The 20,158-nt window shown below is 39.7% G+C and overlaps 1 protein-coding gene across 4 annotated transcripts in view; it reads right to left on the bottom strand.

The window, feature by feature from the left end:
• ORC5 (origin recognition complex subunit 5) overlaps positions 1–20,158 on the bottom strand; it is a 123,524-nt gene that overhangs the window by 32,120 nt on the left and 71,246 nt on the right. For 2 of the 4 annotated variants that reach the window (XM_049893102.1, XM_049893098.1), the window contains exon 14: positions 11,580–12,362. The exons of the other annotated variants lie outside the window; for them this stretch is intronic. In XM_049893102.1, coding sequence (XP_049749059.1) covers positions 12,317–12,362 — 46 coding nt within the window. In that variant the 3' untranslated portion in view covers positions 11,580–12,316. Of the gene's footprint in view, positions 1–11,579; positions 12,363–20,158 lie in introns of those variants that run through there. 4 annotated transcript variants of the gene reach the window in all.

The raw sequence follows: 20,158 nt of genomic DNA, 5'->3' as shown, positions 1-20,158 counted from the left end.
TTTCCCCACTTTCTACAGTAAATATGTGTTTCTTCTACAATTAAAGACAATTATGTATAAGAGTATTAGGAAAAATGTTTTAAAGTGTTTGCTTCTTGGGTTTTTTTTTTTTTTTTTTCCTTAACATTCCTCACCCTCTTGTTTCTTTTCAATTTAGCCCAGGCATTTAGGCAACCAGCTCATGCTGCGAGGCTCTGTGGACAGTTGTCCCCTTCTGTGCAACAGTCCAACGTTCTATTCCTACCTAAGCTGTGGGAGTTCTGTCATAACCCTCCTATTCTATTAACCATATTGATATGTTTTATTTCTCCCATAGACATTTTAGTTATATCATGGTAAAAACAATTCAAATATTTGGATTTATATAACTCCTTTCTGTGTAGGTCATTTCAGCTTAATTATTATTAAATTCAGAGGCACTTGTAGTAGCTGTCTGCTCTATGCCACTTTTAGCCCTGTAGCTCTTTCATATGTTTTTACATTCTCTTGAAGATTACCCTTGAATTAGTCCACAATTTTCAATGAAAAAGACTGACGTAGGAAAGCATGGTATCTTTTCCTACCTGTTTTGGTAGCAGCCTAATATGGCATGTGGAAGCTCAAGGGGTTAGTGCATCTCAGTTCCTCTAAGGCTCTGTATCCAGCTGGCTGGGTTCCATGAACAAGCCTGGCTGAATGTTCCTGCCCAGAGGAGGTACACATTCTAAAGAGGGTTCAGACATCCCAGGACTCACCTGAGCCAGAACCCTGCTCTACTCTATTATTGTGAAAGTCGGCCAAGAGGGATGAAATCATGTGTGTGTTACCTAACATTCTCCACAGAACTAAGACTCTAATTGGATCTGGTTTTTCCTCTCTGGACCAGATACTAACTGGGACTTTGCCCTATCTTTTACAGCCACTTCATATGCTGAAGGGAATGGGGTTTATATGAATAGTGGATAACTGTTATTTGAAAAAAATAAAATTGCAGTACTTTGGTTAGTTGGAGGAGCCGTGGTGGTGCCGTGGTTATGAACTCAGCTATTCAAATCCATCAGCTACTCCTTGGAAACACTATGGGGCAGATCTACTCTGTCTTATAGGGTCACTACAAGCCGAAGTCAACTTGATGGCAACAGGTTTGGTTAGTTGGAAAGCAATGGTGATGACCACTGTTATGGATTAAATTGCGTCCCCCAAAAATATGTGTTAACTTGGCTAGGCCATGATTCCCAGTATTATACTGTTGTCTATCATTTTGTGATCTGATGTAACTATCCCATATGTTGTAAAACCTAGCCTCTATGCCTGTGGTCCCCCACGTGTCTGTCAGTTTGTCGTACTGTAGGGGCTTATGTGTTGCTGTCATGCTGGAAGCTATGCCACCTGTATTCAGATACCTGCAGGGTCACCCATGGAGGACAGGTTTCAGCTGAGCTTCCAGACTAGGAGAGACTAGGAAGAAGGACCCAGCAGTCTACTTCTGAAAAGCATTAGCCAGTGAAAACCTTATGAGTAGCAGTGGAACATTGTCTGATATAGTGCTGGAAGATGAGCCCCCCAGGTTGGAAGGCACTCAAAAGATGACTGGGGAAGAGCTGCCTCCTCAAAGTAAAGTCGACCTTAATGACATGGGTGGAGTAAAGCTTTCAGAACCTTCATTTGCTGATGTGGCAAGACTCAAAATGAGAAGAAACAGCTGCAAACATCCATTAATAATCAGGACCTGGAATGTACAAAGTATAAATCTAGGAAAATTGGAAATCGTCAAAAATGAAATGGAATGCATAAACATCAATATTCTAGGTATTAGTGAGCTGAAATGGGCTGGTATTGGCCATTTTGAATCTGATAATCTACTATGCTGGGAATGACAACTTGAAGAGGAATGGTGTTGCATTCATCGTCAAAAAGAACGTTTCAAGATCCTGAAGTACAATGCTGTCAGTGATAGGATAATATCCATATGCCTACAAGGAGGACCAGTTAATACGACTATTACTCAAATTTATGCACCCACCACTAGGGCCAAAGATGAAGAAATAGAAGATTTTTATCAGCTGCTGAAGTCTGAAATTGATCGAACATGCAATCAAGATGCATTGATAATTACTGGTAATTGCAATGTGAAAGTTGGAAACAAAGAAGAAGGATCAGTAGTTGGAAAATACGACCTTGGTGATAGAAACAATGCCAGAGATCAAATGATAGAATTTTGAAAGACCAACGACTTCTTCATTGCAAATACCTTCTTTCACCAACATAAACGGTGACTATACACATGGACCTTGTCAGATGGAACACACAGAAATTAAATTGACTACATCTGTGGAAAGAGACGATGGAAAAGCTCAATATCATCAGTCAGAACAAGGCCAGGGGCCGACTGTGGAAAAGACCATCAATTGCTCATATGCAAGTTCAAGCTGAAACTGAAGAAAATCAGAGCAAGTCCACAAGAACCAAATTATGAACTTGAGTATATCCCGCCTGAATTTAGAGACCATCTCAAGAATAGATTTGACGCATTGAACACTAGTGACCGCAGACCAGACGAGTTGTGGAATGACAACAAGGACATCATCCATGAAGAAAGCAAGAGCTCACTGAAAAGACAGGAAAGAAAGAAAAGACCAAGGTGGGTATCAGAGGAGACTCTGAAACTCGCTCTTGAGTGTCGAGCAGCTAAAGCAAAAGGAAGAATTGGTGAAGTAAAAGAACTGAACAGAAGATTTCAAAGGGCCTCTCAAGAAGACAAAATAAAGTATTATAATGACATGTGCAAAGCGCTGGAGATAGAAAACCAAAAGGGAAGAACACGCTTGATGTTTCTCAAGTTGAAAGAACTGAAGAAAAAATTCAAGCCTTGAGTTCCAATAGTGAAGAATTGCATGGGGAAAATATCAAAAGACGCAGGAAGCATCAAAAGAAGATGGAAGGAACGCACAGAGTCATTATATCAAAAAGAATTTGTCGATATTCAACCATTTCAAGAGGTGGCATATGATCAGGAACCGATGGTACTGAAGGAAGAAGTCCAAGCTACTCTGAAGGCATTGGCGAAAAACAAGGCTCCAGAAATTGATGGAATATCAATTGAGATGTTTCAACAAGCAGGAGCAGCACTGGAGGTGCTCACTCGTCTATGCCAAGAAATATGGAAGAGAGCTTCCTGGCCAACTGACTGGAAGAGATCCATATTTAAGCCTATTCCCACGAAAGGTGATCCAACACAATGTGGAAATTATAGAACAATATCATTAATATCACACACAAGCAAAATTTTGCTGAAGATCATTCAAAAGCGGCTGCAGCAGTATATCGACAGGGAACTGCCAGAAATTCAGGCCAGTTTCAGAAAAGGACGTGGAACCAGGGATATCATTGCTGATGTCAGATGGATCCTGGCTGAAAGCAGAGAATACCAGAAGGATGTTTACCTGTGTTTTATTGACTATGCAAAGGCATTGGACTGTGTGGATCACAACAAACTATGGATAACACTGCGAAGAATGGGAATTCCAGAACACTTAATTGTGCTCGTGAGGAACCTTTACATAGATCAAGAGGCAGTTGTTCGGACAGAACAAGGGGATACTGACTGGTTTAAAGTTAGGAAAGGTGTGCATCAGAGTTGTATTCTTTCGCCATACCTATTTAATGTGTATGCTGAAAAAATAATACAAGAAGCTGGACTATATGAAGAAGAACGGGGCATCAGCATTGGAGGAAGACTCATTAACAACCTGCGTTATGCAGATGACACAACCTGGCTTGCTGAAAGTGAAGAGGACTTGAAGCACTTACTAATGAAGATCAAAGACCACAGCCTTCAGTATGGATTATACCTCAACATAAAGAAAACAAAAATCCTCACAACTGGACCAATGAGCAACATCATGATAAACGGAGAAAAGACTGAAGTTGTCAAGGATTTCATCTTACTTGGATCCATAATCAACAGCCATGGAAGCAGCAGTCAAGAAATCAAAAGATGCATTGCATTGGGCAAATCTGTTGCAGAGGACCTCTTCAAAGTGTTGAAGAGCAAAGATGTCGCCCTGAAGACTAAGGTGCGCCTGACCCAAGCCATGGTATTTTAGATCACGTCATATGCATGTAAAAGCTGGACAATGAATAAGGAAGACCGAAGAAGAGTTGATACCTTTGAATTGTGGTGTTGGTGAAGAATATTGAATATACCGTGGACTGCCAAAAGAATGAACAAATCTGTTTTGGAAGAAGTGCGACCAGAATCCTCCTTAGAGGCAAGGATGGCGAGACTGCGTTTTACATACTTTAGACATGTTGTCAGGAGAGATCAGTCCCTGGAGAAGGACATCATGCTTGGCAGAGTACAGGGTCAGCGGAAAAGAGGAAGACCCTCAACAAGGTGGATTGACACAGTGGCTGCAACAAGGAGCTCAAGCATAACAAGGATTGTAAGGATGGTGCAGGACCAGGCAGTGTTTCGTTCTGTTGCGCACAGGGTCGCTATAAGTCGGAACCAACTCAACGGCACCTAACAACAACAACATGCCTGTGGTTATGATCCTATCTGGGAGTGGGCTGTCTGTTATGTTAATGTGGCATGGTACAATCTACAGGATTAGGTTGTATCTTGAGTCAATCTCTTTTGAGATATAAAAGAAGTGAGCAGAGAGGAGAGGGACCTTAGTACCATCACAAAAGAAGAGCCAGGAGCAGAGTGTGTCCTTTGGACCAGGGGTCCCTGTGCTGAGAAGCTCCTAGACCAGGGGAAGATTGATGACCAGGACCTTCCCCCAGAGCCAACAGAGACAGAAAGCCTTCTCCTGGAGCTGGTGCCCTGAATTCAGACTCCTAGTCTCCTAAGCTGTGAGAGAATAAATTTGTTAAAGCCATCCACTTGTGGTATTTCTGTTATAGCAGCACCAGATAACTAAGATAACCACCATCCATACATTTTCTTTAACTCACATCAAGCTGGTTTCTTCCCACCATGCCATGGACACTGCTGACAGGACCAAGTGCACTAAACCTCTGAATGACCACCTCCACCCCAATGATTCCAGCAGTTATATTTGCAGCAACTCTGATTGCTCACCTAGATCCACCTACCTACTTGACATTTCCACTTGGATTTCTCACAAGTGCCTCAATGGCAACATGTGTAAAACTGAACTCACGATCTTCCCCACACCACAATCGTAGTCCTCCCCCAAGATTTCCCATCTCAGGGAATGTCTCTACCAACAATGACAGCACCTGTTGTTCTGGCCAAAAATCTGTCTCCCTTGTCCACTGCTGTATTCCCTGCACCTAACACAATGGCTGGCACATAGCTGGTACTTAGTATTCGTTGAATAAATACTGAATACATTTATGAAAACTGTCATTAAAACAGACTCTAAACTCCTTCAGAGACAATGAAATGGATTAAGGTTTATCCAAAGCCCAAGCAAATCTTTAATGCCTCTATACCCAGGCTCTTTCCATCATGCCAAAGCCATCACTATTTACTCAAACATTTGAATGCCTTCTAAAATTCCCATCATTACTGTGCAACAACATGCAGTTAAATGAATGAATTGATTATAATTTTCTCTGCTCTACCGAATTTCTACTTCTCACATTGTGCCTCATGAATGTGTCACTGCTGGAAAATGCGCATTAACTCTGTATTCAGGGCATTTAATGCCAAATTTGAGTGAGATGTTGATATCTTGATAGGAAAGATTTCTTTGAACTCTACTAAGCATTTTTCAAAGCAAATTGTGTCAGCAGACTGAAATTACATGCAAAATTATCTAAACTATTCACATATGATAGGCAATCACACTTTGTAGTAGATGAAGCTTTCAACATGTAGGAGATGAAGCTGAATAATATCAACCTCTGGTCTAATTAGCTCCAATCCAAAGCTTTCCTCATGTCTAAAGGCATAAAATGCAAACCATTACAGTATATGAGATTCAGGTAGCAACAGATGACACCACAACGGCCTTAATCGCACAAATGGGGCAGGTTTTGTATTTCATTCACTACTTGAGAGACCTACTGAGTACTTAACCTGATAAAACCAAACAAGCCAAACCCACTGCTGTAGAGTCAATTCGGACTCATAGAGACCCTATAGGACAGAGTAGAACTGCCCCATAGTTTTCAAGGAGCACCTGGCAGATTCGAACTGCCAACCCTTATGGTTAGCAACCATAGTACTTAGCCACTACACCACCAGGGTTTCCCTTAATATGATAAGAGACGCATTATTCCTAGGCTTGGTTCGTTACTTTACTCTTCTTTCCATAGTAGAAGTAGAAGAGTGATACTTGGAGAGGTTGAAGGGTCTTCTTACTGTCCGAGTTTTCCATGCTACCCGTTGCTTTCAAGTTGATTCAGACTCAACGGCCCTATACAACAGAGTAGAACTGCCTCACAGGGTTTCCATGGACTAGCTGGTGGATTTGAACTACCAACCTTTTGGTTAGCAGCCAAGCTCTTAACCACTGCACCACCAGGACTCCGTGCTACAGACCACCCTAATTAAACAGCTGATTAGCTAAATCAGTTGGAGGTATAACTACTAATTATTCAGCCATCACACCTTGAAGGTAATAAACAATATAAGTCCTCAGTCAGCTGCTCTCTGATTTTATCACTCTTAGCTCCCACTTTTGACTATCCCACAGGATCCTGAAAAAGTAATAAAATCTACATGTGGATTAGAACTCAGGAGATAACCCTCAAATTCTAAAACTAAGAACCCAAGGTGCTCTGCCCATTTTAATAACTCCAGAATTTTAACAAAAAAAAATTTCCAGATATGGTTATATAAGAGTATGATTTAAAAAAAAAGGGAATGTGCCTTTTCTTTTTTTAGTTGGAAATGTCACCACATTCCCACATTGACCTCTTTTCTAGGCACACATAAAAATTTCACAGTACTATTGTTGTATTGTTGAATCCACTTGAGGACAATGGGTTTGGTTTTGGGTTTTTTTATTGCTGTTGTTAAGGTGCTGTAGATTTCTATTCATAGGGTCTCCATGTGATAGATAAGAACTGTCCCAGAGCTTTCTAGGCTGTAATCTTTATGGAATCAGATCACCAGGTCTCTCTTCTGTGGAGCCACTGGGTGGGCTCAAACCACCAGCCTTTCGGTTAGCAGAGAGCACTTAACCATTTGGCCACCAGGGCTCCTTGCACAGTACTATTAATAATACCTAATATTTATTGTACACTACTGCCAGGTACCACGCTTAGAGCAAAGTTTCTCGACCTTGGCACTACTGGCATTTTGGACCAAAAAATCCTCTCTTATGGGATGTGCATTTCAGGATGTTTAGCAGCATCCCTGGTGTTTACCCACCTTCAACTCCCAGTTATGACAACCAAAGCTGTCTCTGGGAAATTGCCAAAAGTTCCCTGGTGGGCAAAATTGCCCCTAATTCAAACCCACTAGCTGTTCCACAGAAGATGTGGCAGTCTGCTTCCGTAAAGATTACAGCCTTGGAAACCCTATGTAGCAGTTCTACTGTGTCCCATAAGGTCACTAAGAGTTGCAACTGACCCAATGGCAATGTGTTTTGGCCTTAGACCAAAAAACCAAACCCAGTGCCGTCGAGTCGATTCCGACTCATAACGACCCTATAGGACAGAGTAGAACTGCCCCACAGAGTTTCCAAGGAGCACCTGGAGGATTCGAACTGCTGACCCTTTGGTTAGCTGCCGTACCACTTAACCACTATGCCACCAGGGTTTCCAAGACATATCAATTTAATCCTCAAAACAATGCCATGAAGTATACTGTTTTCCATTGTATAGGTGAGAAAACAGAGGCACAGAGATGTTAAGTAACTTGTTAAAGGTCAAGAAGTAGTGATACAACTAGTATTTGACCCAAGGTAGTCTGACTCCAGAGCCAGGATCTTAACTGCTGCTCTGGTATTAAGACTTGACCCCTTTTAAGGCCATGGTTTCAGAGGACATCTTGGTCAATTGGCATAATAAAGTTTATTAAGAAAATGTTCTGCATCCCACTTTGGTGAGTGCTGAGTGGTGTCTGAGGTCTTAAAAGTTTGCAGCGGCCATCTAAGATGTATCAGTTGGTCCCAACCCACCTGGAGCAAAGGAGAATGAAGACAACCAAAGACACAAGGAAAATATTAGCTCAAGACCAAAGGGCCTCTTAAACCAGACTCTCCATCAGCCTGAGGCCAGAACTAGATGGTGCGTGGCTAACACCAATGACCGCCCTGACAGGGAATACAACAGAGAGTCCCTGATGGAGTAGGAGAAAAGTGGGGTGCAGAACCCAAATTCACATAAAAAGACCAGACTTAATGGTCTGACTGAGACTGGAGGAACCCCCGGACTCTGTTAACCCAGAACTAAAACCATTCCCAATGCTGACTCTTCAGACAAAGATTAGACTGGACTATATATAAAACAAAATAATACTCATGAAGAGTGTGCTTCTTAGTTCAAGTAGTTACACGAGGCTAAGTGGGCGGCTCCTGTCCAGAGGCAGGATGAGAAGGCAGAAAGGGATAGCAGCTGTTTAATGGACACAAGAAACAGGAAACGCTGGGTGGAAAGGAGGAGTGTGCTGTCACACTACAGGGATTGCAACTAGGATCACATAGCAATAGCTGTACAAATTTTTGTATGAGAAATTAACTTGAGCTAAACTTTCACCTGAAGCACACACACACACAAAAAGACTTGACCTCCTTCAGATGTTAGGGGTTAATGAGAAGATTGATGGCTCAGAATCCCTTCCAAGTTGTCAAAACAAATTCCATCAGCAATAAAGAGTTTCCAGCGTTTAAAAATGAATTTAAAGAAGAGAGAGTACAGTCACCACCTAACTATGTATACCTGCTATACCTGGGTCATGGTAACTGGAAGAAAATATTTTTAAAATGAGTATCACCCACATATGAATCTAAAAACCCACAGGTTTCTACTTCTACCACTTGAATCACTTTTATAAGTAGGTGGAGTAGATGCTGAGTATATAATTTAAGCTCCTCTTAATGGAAATATCTGGCCCACCAGCAAACATAATTCTCACCATTAGATTCCCTCCTGTAATTGGAGATTTCTGTCTTCCAATTAGAGATTTCATTTGCAGATGACCCTTGTTAAAATGCTAATATCCACATTAAGCTGTTAGTCTTCGTTTAAATAAATTAATCAAATTAGTTAGTGAGTCATTTAGCAAGCCACTAGAAAGTAAATTACAAAACAGGAAGGTCTGATGGACCAGCCAGAGGCTGGGAAAATCTGGTTATAGGGTAGGGAAGCCAAAATTAGGGCTGGTAGCAGGAGGTATTGGGTTGGAACTGTGCTGGGCAGGGGCTAGTGATCTGTTCATCTCCCCAGTTCCCTATTTGACAGTCTCTTTCTCCACAGATAAACAAGAATTTTTCCCTCAAAATGCAGAGAACTAGAGCAGACTGGAGCCCTGGTGGCACAGTGGTTAAACACTCAGCTGCTAACTGAAAGGTGGGTGGTTCGAACCCACCAGCTGCTCCATGGGAGAAAGATGTGGCAGTATGCTTTCATAAAGATTACCCAGTGCCGTCAAGTCGATTTCAACTCATAGCAACCCTAAAGGACAAAGTAGAACTGCCCCCATAGAGTTTCCAAGGAGCGGCTGGTGGGTTCGAACTGCCCATCTTTTAGTTAGCAGCCGATCTCTTAACCACTGCATCACTAGGGCTCCTCTGTAAAGATGACAGCCTTGGAAATCTACGGGGCAGTTCTACTTTGTCCTATAGGGTCCCTACGAGTGGGAATTGACTCGAAGGCAATGGGTTTTTAGACCAGACTGGCTCCAGCCTACCCACGACAGGCTGCTACAGCAAAGATGCCTCTTTATAGCAAACCAAGAGGGGCTGAAAACTACCCCAGGTGGTGTTGCTCTTCCTTGAATCAGCTACTCAAACTGCTATTTTGATGGTAATGGATTTATCTGTTCATGAAACCTAAGCCTGAACATGCACTGCACATGGCTTCTCCCTAGTCCTGGCTTCTCCAAACATCTTGTGAAACACAAAACTTCCCATTTTCTGTGGGACAGGAGACTCAGAGGGAGGATGTGCTACCACTCTTGCATGTCATACTTTGATTTTGGGAAAGAAAGTTCTCCCTTGCTATCCTAGGATTCAATTCCTTCTCTCCCTACTCATTAATTGCCACAGAGTTGGCTCCAACTCATAGCAACTTTATAACAGAATGAAACATCGCCCAGTCCTGTACCATCCTCACAATCGCTGATATGTTTGAGCCTAATGCTGCAGCTACTGTGTCAGTCCATCTCACTGAGGATTTTCCTCTTTTTTGCTGACACTCTACCAAACAGGATGCCCTTTTCTAGTGACTGGTCATCCTAATTTCTAAGGAGCATTCTGTCTGTACTTCCTCCAAGACAAATCTGTTTGTTCTGCTGGCAATCCATAATATATTCAATGTTCTTTGCCAGCACCGCAACTTGAATTCACCAATTCTTCTACTCTTCCTTTCTCATTGTCTAGCTGTCCCCATGTATATAGGGGATTGAAAATACTATGGCTTGGGTTATGCACACCTTAGTCATCAGTTGTATCTTTGCTTTTTAAGATTTTAAAGAGGTCTTCTGCATCAGATTTTCCCAATGCAATACATCATTTGATTTCTTGACTGCTGCTTCTGTGGATGTCGATTGTTGATTAAGTAAAATGAAATTCTTGACAACTTCTATTTCTTTATTGCCCCAATTGTGAGGATTTTTGTTTTATGCTTAGATGGAATAAGGGATGTCACTGTAATGTCAGATGGATCTTTGCCAAAAGCAGAGGATACCAAAAAGATGTTTACCTGTGTCTTATTGACTAGGTGAAAGCATTCAACTATGTGGCAACATTATGGCAAACATTATAAAGAATGGGAATTCGAGAACACTTTCAGTAGTGTTCATGTGGAACCTGTACATAGATCAAGAGGCAGTCATTCAAACAGAGCAAACTGGAAAAGGTGTGCAGCAGGCTTGTGTCCTTCCACAGTACTTATTACATCTCTATGCTGAGCAAATACTCATAATCAGAGAAGTTGGACTATACAAAGAACACGACATCAGATATGCAGACGATACAACCTCACTTGCCGAAAATGAGGATGACTTGTATTACTGATGTCAAAGACTACAGCTTTCAGTATGGATTACACTCGAACATAAAGAAAATGAAAATTCTCACAACTGAGCCAATAAACATCATCATGACAAATGGTGAAGAAACTGAAGTGGTCAAAGATTTCACTCTACTTGGATCAACAACCAATGCCCTACTCATACCTTTAAATAAAAGCAAGTGGTTAACTTCTTGTTTTCTTTGAATCTGATAGCGTCAAACAATCACTACATAAAAAGCCTTTCCTTTTATCTGGGAGTGCCTATTGTGAGAATTTTTCTTCAAAAAAGGAACGAAGGAATAAAATGCCACTGAAATTTAAACGAGGCTTTGTAATTAAGCACTTTATATCTGCTCAAAACAATTTTCAAGCATTCAAATGCTAACAGAAAGCTTCTTCAAAAAAAAGAACAGAAAAATCAGAACCAAGGTTTGCAGCTGATGTAACAGGGAAAATTTTTATTGTAAAACTCTTGAAGAGATTTAAAAAAGAAAGGCATCATGCTGATAAAAAACTAAGTTGGGTGGTTAACTTAAGAGTGACCAGGTAACTACAGCATGCTTGTGTGAGGTTTATCAAGTGGGCTTAGAGATGGAAAGTTGATCTATGTCAGATCAAACTACCTTGCCTTTTGAAAAAATTAGAGTGGAAGGATAAGCATATACAAACTTAGATTTTAAAAATGAACTTGTATTTATTATATTTTCCAACTATGATCTTTTAAAATGGTGGCCTTAGGAAAATCTGCTTTGGCAAGCAACTGCAGAGGCTCCTGCAGAGAGCAAGTGAAAAGACTGGGCATATAAACAAGGGCTGCTGGCACATTCAAAGCACAGGGGATAGTTCACAGAGCAAAATGTAGTTCTAAGTAAATGGGTTTCAGGCAATTTCAGTGTTAAGATAACATCATTAAGAGTAGAACAGATTGTGCTCAAACCCTGCTGTTTATAATTAACACATTGCTTCCAAATACTCCAGGGTCCCTGGTAAATAGTCTTCTGCTCACATCCACCCAGACCAATCAGAGTATTTTCATCAGGTTCCATGCTGGGCCAGCACCTGTTTGGACAAATCCAATAGAGCCAAAGAACTCCTCTCCCTGGCCAGCTAAGGAGTTGGATGAACACAGCTTGGCTTAGTCATTGTCACAGTGTCCATATGGCTTTGAAGCTTGTTTTCACAAGAAATCATACAAGTATTTTATTATGTCAAAGTTCACCGTCCTATAAACAAAAACAGATAATCTGTTAGCATCCTCACCCCTTAGATTGCTCAGATTTGTAAGATTCTGGGAAGCATATGCAAAATAATTCATAATTAATTATAAACAACCCTACAGTGTTATCAAATGCACATGATACTAATTTTTTAAAATGTCCCTAGAAACTCATTTCTTTTAAAAGTCTTTTTTTGGCCATACATAAAGTTTGCTTTTCTAAAAAAGGAAAAGTTAGAACTATTCAACACTCTGTATTTCAATTATACTACAGATTTTGTCTAATAAACAGAATAAAGTAATTAGAGATGCAAAAGTATTTAAATCTTCTTTGCTTGTGAACATTGTTTATCTTCCCAAACACCTGTTTTATCATTACATAATGCACAGCTCATCTGTCCTCATTTGTAGTTTTCATTCTCTCAGTCTTTTAACACTGGTTGACCTGTGTGTGTTGTAACTAAATCTGTATGATCCAAGAATACCATGCAACAAACAGACGATGTGAATGTATATTTTTGTACTCTGATGGCAGGCAGAATAAAATAGCAGAGAGACAGACATATAATTATTTTCCTTTCTCCAAACTCATTCTTCACTATAAATATTCAGACTTGGAGGATTTATTATTTGAATAAATGGTCAAAATAATTAGATATAATGATCCAGCAATAAGTATAAAATTAAAGCTTTAAAGTATTCAACTCTGCAAAAATAAGCATCCATGTGAGAACAGCCTTTTAAAGATTCACTGATTGCATGCTCTTATTTATTAAACCATCATCGATTAATGTTTTTGTCTATCATTCTGTAAAACACTTGCTAAAAAAGTTTCTAAGCAAATGACTGACATATTAAATATTCTTTAAAAATTGGAATGGGGAACTATAGATACTGCTTATGAAAACACATTCAAAGACAGCTCAAATGAGATGCTATGGCTATTGTGGTACCTAATGCTGGACTGAAGATTACCTTAGTTTTCCCAATAGTGCCCTTTGAAGAACACTAAACCTTCCCAAATGGTACAAAAACACTGCCAAAACTATTCTGTTATAAGCATTAGCAGAAATAAAACAACTAAAAATAGGTAATAAAATTAAAATCTTATCTCAAGCATAAAGACACAAAAGGTATGGTTATTAAATCATAAAGCTATTTCCTTTTTATGTGTTTATCATTCATTCAACTCCAGAAACTCCAAAATTTACTTGCAACAAGGTATCTTTACAAATATCTAAAACATATATATAACATGTTACTGGTTGAAAAGATCTTCTTTTAGAGGGTCTTAAAAAGAAACAGATGGAGTAGACTATTTTTAACCACAGGCAAAAGGGGAAGTAGAATTTGTACATCCCTCCAAGCAAATGTCCCTACAATGACTTTAGGTTATAAACGTAAAGTCATAAGCTAAAGTGGACGGTATGTTAAATTTTATTTATTTTTTTACCTCAGGTTAAAAAAAAAATTGTTCAGAAGAAGCTAAAATTAAAAAAGAGCTTAAATTCCAACAGCAGACCAGCACTAGGGGAATCCCTAAATTACAAGGCATTATTTGATGGAATGTTACGGAGCCATAAAAAATGATCAATATGAAGACATACTTAAATATTACGGGACTAGGAGAATACAGAATTGCAACTATGTTGTGAATAGAGAATTGCAACTATGTTGAAACATCTGTATAATGGAAAAATATTAGAAGAGAATGATAATACTGTTATTTGTTATAATAGTAGGATTCCTTTATTCTATTCAGTTATCTGTGTTAATATAGTATAGTTTGAGCAATAAAATTTTCTTTCATAAAATAAACTCATTTAAAAACACTACATGATTTAAATACATTCATTTATAAAAGCACTACTACATTTCATCTCTGCTTTGTCATTGGGAAGTACTGAGGTAAGTTGAATCCTACAGGAAGATTCTTTGGACTTTTTAAAATTAAATTAATCAGGAACTGAATATGTAAGATCATTCCTTTAAAACACATTTACTGTCCAAGACGTATGACCACCCCTCTCTACCATCTCTCCATCCCTCCCAACCACCTGCAATATAAGCAGGTGACCGCCCAAGTGATTCCCATAGATATGTTTCTAGGGCAATGGCACACTGAGATAGAATAATACAACAGCAACAACAAAAACTGTCACACGCTCATAGCACAATAAAATAACTGTGTTTTAAAGGACTTGGAGACAAACATTTGATTAATTCACTTTTAGAGAAAGGTTTAACTTACAAAGGAAGCATGTAATTTGCATGTATTTTCTATGTCTTCAGATGCATATTGTTGTTGTTGTTAGGTACCCTATCACTGGCCCCCAACTCCTGGTGACCCTGTGCAATGGAATTAGACCATTGTGATGCACAGGGTTTTCACTAGCTGATTCTCAAAGATTGCCAGGCTTTTCTTCCTAGTCTGTCTTAATCTGGAAGCTCCACTGAAAACATGTTCAGCATCACAGCACCAAGCAAGCCTCCACTGATAGATGAGTGGTAGCTGAGTTTGAGGTGCACTGGCTGGGAATCAAACCTGGGTCCCCCATACAGTAGAACAGAATTCTAACACTGAACCACCACTGCCCCTCTCAGATGCATATTAGATTCATACAAATACAATTTTAAGATTTTGGATAGCTGTTATATATTACAGGAGAGTCTCTCTTTCATAGAACCCAAATGAATTAATTTCTCAAGTAAGCATCATAAAAGAAACACAATAAAGTAAATAGTATTGGTGACAATTTGCCCAGGATTAATTCTTAAATCAGAATTTAAAATACTTTAAAACAAGTTAATTATATGCATATATCTAAGGATTTAATTTTGCCTTTATCTTTTTATTTCATTTTGCTGATTTTTTTACTCCACATTGAATTTTTTTTTTCCTTACAGGATACTATTTTATTTCCTTTTACTTTTGGGGGCAATTTTACTTTGGGTTCTTTTTTAGTTTTAATGTTTGCTTCTTCTGACAACTTGCAACCATTCAGCTTTAAGTTCCAATCTTAAATTATCTTGTAGTGTCTTCCCCTCTGACTGTGAAGAAAAAACATTGTAAATGTGTAACTACCACTCACATTAAGAACAATCCAAGGACAGTACTTAATAAGCTTCTCAGTCATCTGCCTTCTCCTATACTCCACCTCCATACTGTGTGCTCCCTCTCTGGAACTAGCCTCCAACTGCTTCTCTGCCCAAACCTGTCTACTGTTCCATGGTCAATAAAATTCTCTCTCCTCTACCTCTCCAATGAATATGTTTTCTTTTCCCTTCCTGGATTACCTGAAACCTGGCTCTCTCTGAAGGACCAAGCCCCATCTTCAGCTCCCCGCAATGAAGGTGAGACTCTCTCCTATACTTCCTCTACCTCTCCAATGAATATGTTTTCTTTTCCCTTCCTGGATTACCTGAAACCTGGCTCTCTCTGAAGGACCAAGCCCCATCTTCAGCTCCCCGCAATGAAGGTGAGACTCTCTCCTATACGTCATGTGGGGGTTGGCTGGTGTCCTTGTGGAAAAGCTCTGCCCCTCTGAGACTCAGACCATTCTCTTCACCATCTTCTATCCTCCCTTGTCATCATCTCTTAGTCACTAATTTAGCATTCAATTCGGTCTTCCTTTCCACCCCAAGACCTGCATCAGCTTTAATGACTTCACTGCACACTTGTCTTTCTTACATCCAATGACCTTCTTTTCCACTCTCATGATCACACTCAGAAATGCTTTTCTTCTAAAAACATAAATTCATTCTACCCTCTGATCCCCAATCTCTTCCTTCAAGCTATTTGTAACACTTTGGAACAACCAGTCCACAAGCACCTTCACTTTCTCTTAATGTACAAAAACTTGCTGAATATTTATTTATGTGTGGGGCACTATATTATTAGCCCCCTACTGGCTTTACTTCCTTCCTTCCCTTCCCAGTTTAGTCACTTCAACCACTCACTTGGGAGTCTCCACTGAACTCACCTGGTAAACCTCAATCGATATGATTTCAGTTATCTCTCTCTGCTATCCCATTACCCAGCATATGGAATGCTGCTGGAGAAGATCACAAGTCTCATGGATTGGTGTGGTGCCATAATTCATGACAACCTCAACTGGGCCCTCAACACTCCCGGCAAGCTTTTCCTTATTAGTACTCTTCTCCATTCCCTGTGGCAGATATTTCAAATATTCCATATTCCTCTCAAACTGCTACTACTTCTGCCCTTAGTCTAGGCAGAGAATTCTGCCTTCTCTTTCAGACAAATCAGAAGCTACCAGATCAAAACTTCTTGCCACCAAATCTCCAAACTCAGCTCCATCTGAATCCATCCTTTGCCCTGGTTACAATGCCAAGAAGATTCTCCTTTATTATCCAGGGCTATTTCTTTCAACTCAAGTTCTAAATCCCATGCTGCTATGCTGTTTCAAGGACTTCATGCTTTTAACTAATCTCTCTCTCTCTCTTTAGTATCATTAAGTCTCCTTCTTTACCTGTTCTTTCCCATCAGCATTTAAATATGCTTGAATCTTTTAAAAATTGTAATTATAACTCTTTTACAACACCACATTCCCTTTAGCAGGTATAAGCCTCTCCTTATGACAAAAATTCTAGAATATAAACTCATAAGGTTAAGAATATATATCTGTTGCTCTTTCCATAAAGCCTAACACAGTGTTTTGTTTATAATGGGCAACGCAACAAATGCTGAATGAATAAAAGGCATTATATCTACTTGCTGCATCTATTTCCTCATAAATTCTCATAAATTGCAATTAAAGTCACTATAATTTGACTTCTACCCCACCAAACCACTGAAAAAAGTTACAAATGACTGATTTATCATTAAATCTCACATGGACCTTGTTTGACTTCTTGGCAGCATTTGACAATTATGAACTATCCTTCTGTTTTCCTAGTTTTCTTGATATACAATTTTAAATATATAACTGTTTTTTCCTCTAAAGATCATATAGAAGCATTGTGTTTTTACCCGTCAAAAGTATGGCTTTCTATAACTGCATACTGTTTCTTCATGAGAATTTACAATAAATTATTGATTTATTCCCTTATTGGACATTTTAGTTGTGTCCTGTGATCTAATCTTTTTATCTCTGCCACAGGTGTGTGGAATTACACATACCACCACTTCTTTGGTAACTATATATGTGACTTCCTTTCTCCACCAAGCTGAGATCTGGAATGAGACTAAGTCCCCTTAGTTCTCTTCTTCCTGCTGCCCCAGAAAACGAACCCACAATGGATCCCTTTTCATCTGAAGTTATACTGCTTATCACTATGGGAAAACATGCCTATCGTAAATATTTATTTATTTAGCACACACTACGTTTAACGTGGCGCACTGGTTAAGACCCTGACTGCTAACCAAAAGGCTGGCAGTTCGGATCCACCAGCCACTCCTTGGAAACCCTATGGGGCAGTTTTACTCTGTCCTAGAGGGTCACTTTAAGTTGGAATAGGCTCAACAGCCAACGGGTTTAGTTTGGTTTTGGAAGTTTAAGATATTGTGGTAGACCTCGAGAATAAGGCCGTGATTGACACAGACATAGTCTGTGCTTTGAGCTTCATGAAATTATATTCTAGAAAGACGAACTCTAATTAGTTGTGTATCTGTGTGATGGTGGCTGTGGTACGTTTGAGAAAGCTTCTTTGAGAAAGAGATATTTAAACTGAAATCCAAAGCTTATACCTCAGTTAGGTTAGCTAGATGAAGGAGAGGTAGAATTGCAAAGTGCTGCATATGCAAATGTAGGAAGCAGGACAGTAAATATGAAAAAGTAAAAAAAAAGATGGTGTGGTTAAGCTGCAAATACTGAGAGGAGAAGTGGTGTGTGCCAGATGTGGCTAGGCACAAAGTCAGAGGCCTGACCATTTGGGCCTTGTAGGTTATCAAGGATTTTGTTTTTCTATCCCAAGAGTTATGGGAAGCTACTGAAGACTTTTAAGCAGGAAGGTAACGTTAAATTTTTAATAAATTTTGTAAGATCTTTCTGGCTATAGTATACACAATAAATTATAAGGGACAAGAGTAGATAGAAGACCAGTTGGGATGTTACTAGAAGGTGATGATGGTGGGTTGGTACAGTACAAATGATAAAAAGTGAATGAATCTGAGATAAGTAGGAGGGGCTTGGTAGGCTCAACAAAACTAATGATTGGATACTGGAAGCATAGGAGAGAGGTTTCAAGAATGACTAGGAACGAATTACCCAATAAAAAGGGTACGCATAGGCTTACTTCTGCTTACTTACTGATCTGTAGTGTACAATTTCACCTGTTTTTCAACACATCAAATGTGAAATTATGCACTACACAGCAGTAAGCAGGCGTAAGTAAGCCCATGCTTACCTTGCTTACTGGGTAATCCACCCCTGTTTATAAATTTGAAAAGAGACTTTGATTCTGTAGGAAGGTGCTGTGGGGTTGGGAAAGGGACTGATGCCAGCCATACATAGAAGCAGAATGTTTGATGTGGTGAAAAAATGTAAAATTGTTCATTACAGATGATCTGGCAAGCAAGGTAAGCACTGTGCTTACTTTGCCTATTGGATAATCTGCCCCTGGCTCTAAGAGAAGATGGTTTAAGGAAGAGAGTGGTCAACAGTATTATGTGCCACTGAGAGGACAAATAACCTGAAGACTAAACAGGTTCTGGGAAAACCCAGAGGAGGCGAAATTCAGACCACAGGTGGAAAAACACACCTTGAATAGGAAGAGGGAGCCTACCTCCTACCTGCCCATCCATACAACACTGAAAAAAGGAAACAAAAAGAAGATGGGAACCAATGTAGGTAGTTGAAGGACTTCTCAACTGATGTTTTCAATTTTGTTTTGTGAAACAGAGTGAATGCTGAGCGTGAACAAAGATGTAGGGATCTATGGTTTGAACAGAGTCAAGAATATAGGTGGAAAGGAAGCCTGTGAACCAGATACTCTATTCTTCAATAAATGAGGTAGAATGGCTAGGATGCTGGTAGAAGATAATTAGTCATAATAATAGGGAAATAGAGGCAGATTGTAAAGAAAGACGCCCAAGTTTTTATAAGAAGTTATGGGGAGAGAGACCAGTCAGGAAATGGCAACCAGGACAGACAGCACTAAAATAAGTTCCCAACCCGGCAGGAATGGGTTTGATGACTCCAGAGGAGATAATATCCCTACGGAAGAACCAGGTTTTAGTTAAAGCAATGAGGAAGAATATTGGGAGAAGATGGAAGGATACAAGAGGGAGAAAAAGAACAGAAGGTTAAGTCAGCAGATAAGAAGTACAAAACATTATGGGGATGAGAGAGTGGAAGAGGACAGGTGCAGGAAGTGGAAGGGAATGCTTATATTATCCAAGAAAAGTAAGAGAGCAAGTGACAAAGTTCCCAAGTTCTTCCAGCAAAATTCTAGGTCTATGGTTCCTGCTCCCTTCTGAGATGGAACCAAAAATCCCAGTGCCATCGAGTCGATTCCAACTCATAGCGACCCTATAGGACAAAGTAGAACTGCCCCATAGAGATTCCAAGGAGCACCTGGTGGATTCGAACTGCCAATCTTTTGGTTAGTAGCTGTGGCACTTAACTACTATGCCACCAGGGTTTCCAGTAAATGGAAAGTGCACTTTTTTTTCCCAAGGATTTAATATCACCATGATGCTGTGGATTAAGTAACACCAAATTCAGTTTGTTTCACTGTATCACTGTATTAGGCATTCATTAACATCTGTACTGTAAAAGAATGGTTATGTTGGGACATAACCCAATACCTTCAGAGTAACGGCAAAATCTCTAAAATAAA

Source organism: Elephas maximus, chromosome 8 (assembly GCF_024166365.1).
Source record: "Elephas maximus indicus isolate mEleMax1 chromosome 8, mEleMax1 primary haplotype, whole genome shotgun sequence".
Lineage (NCBI taxonomy): Eukaryota > Metazoa > Chordata > Mammalia > Proboscidea > Elephantidae > Elephas > Elephas maximus.
This window is presented reverse-complemented; position numbering and strand designations above follow the sequence as displayed.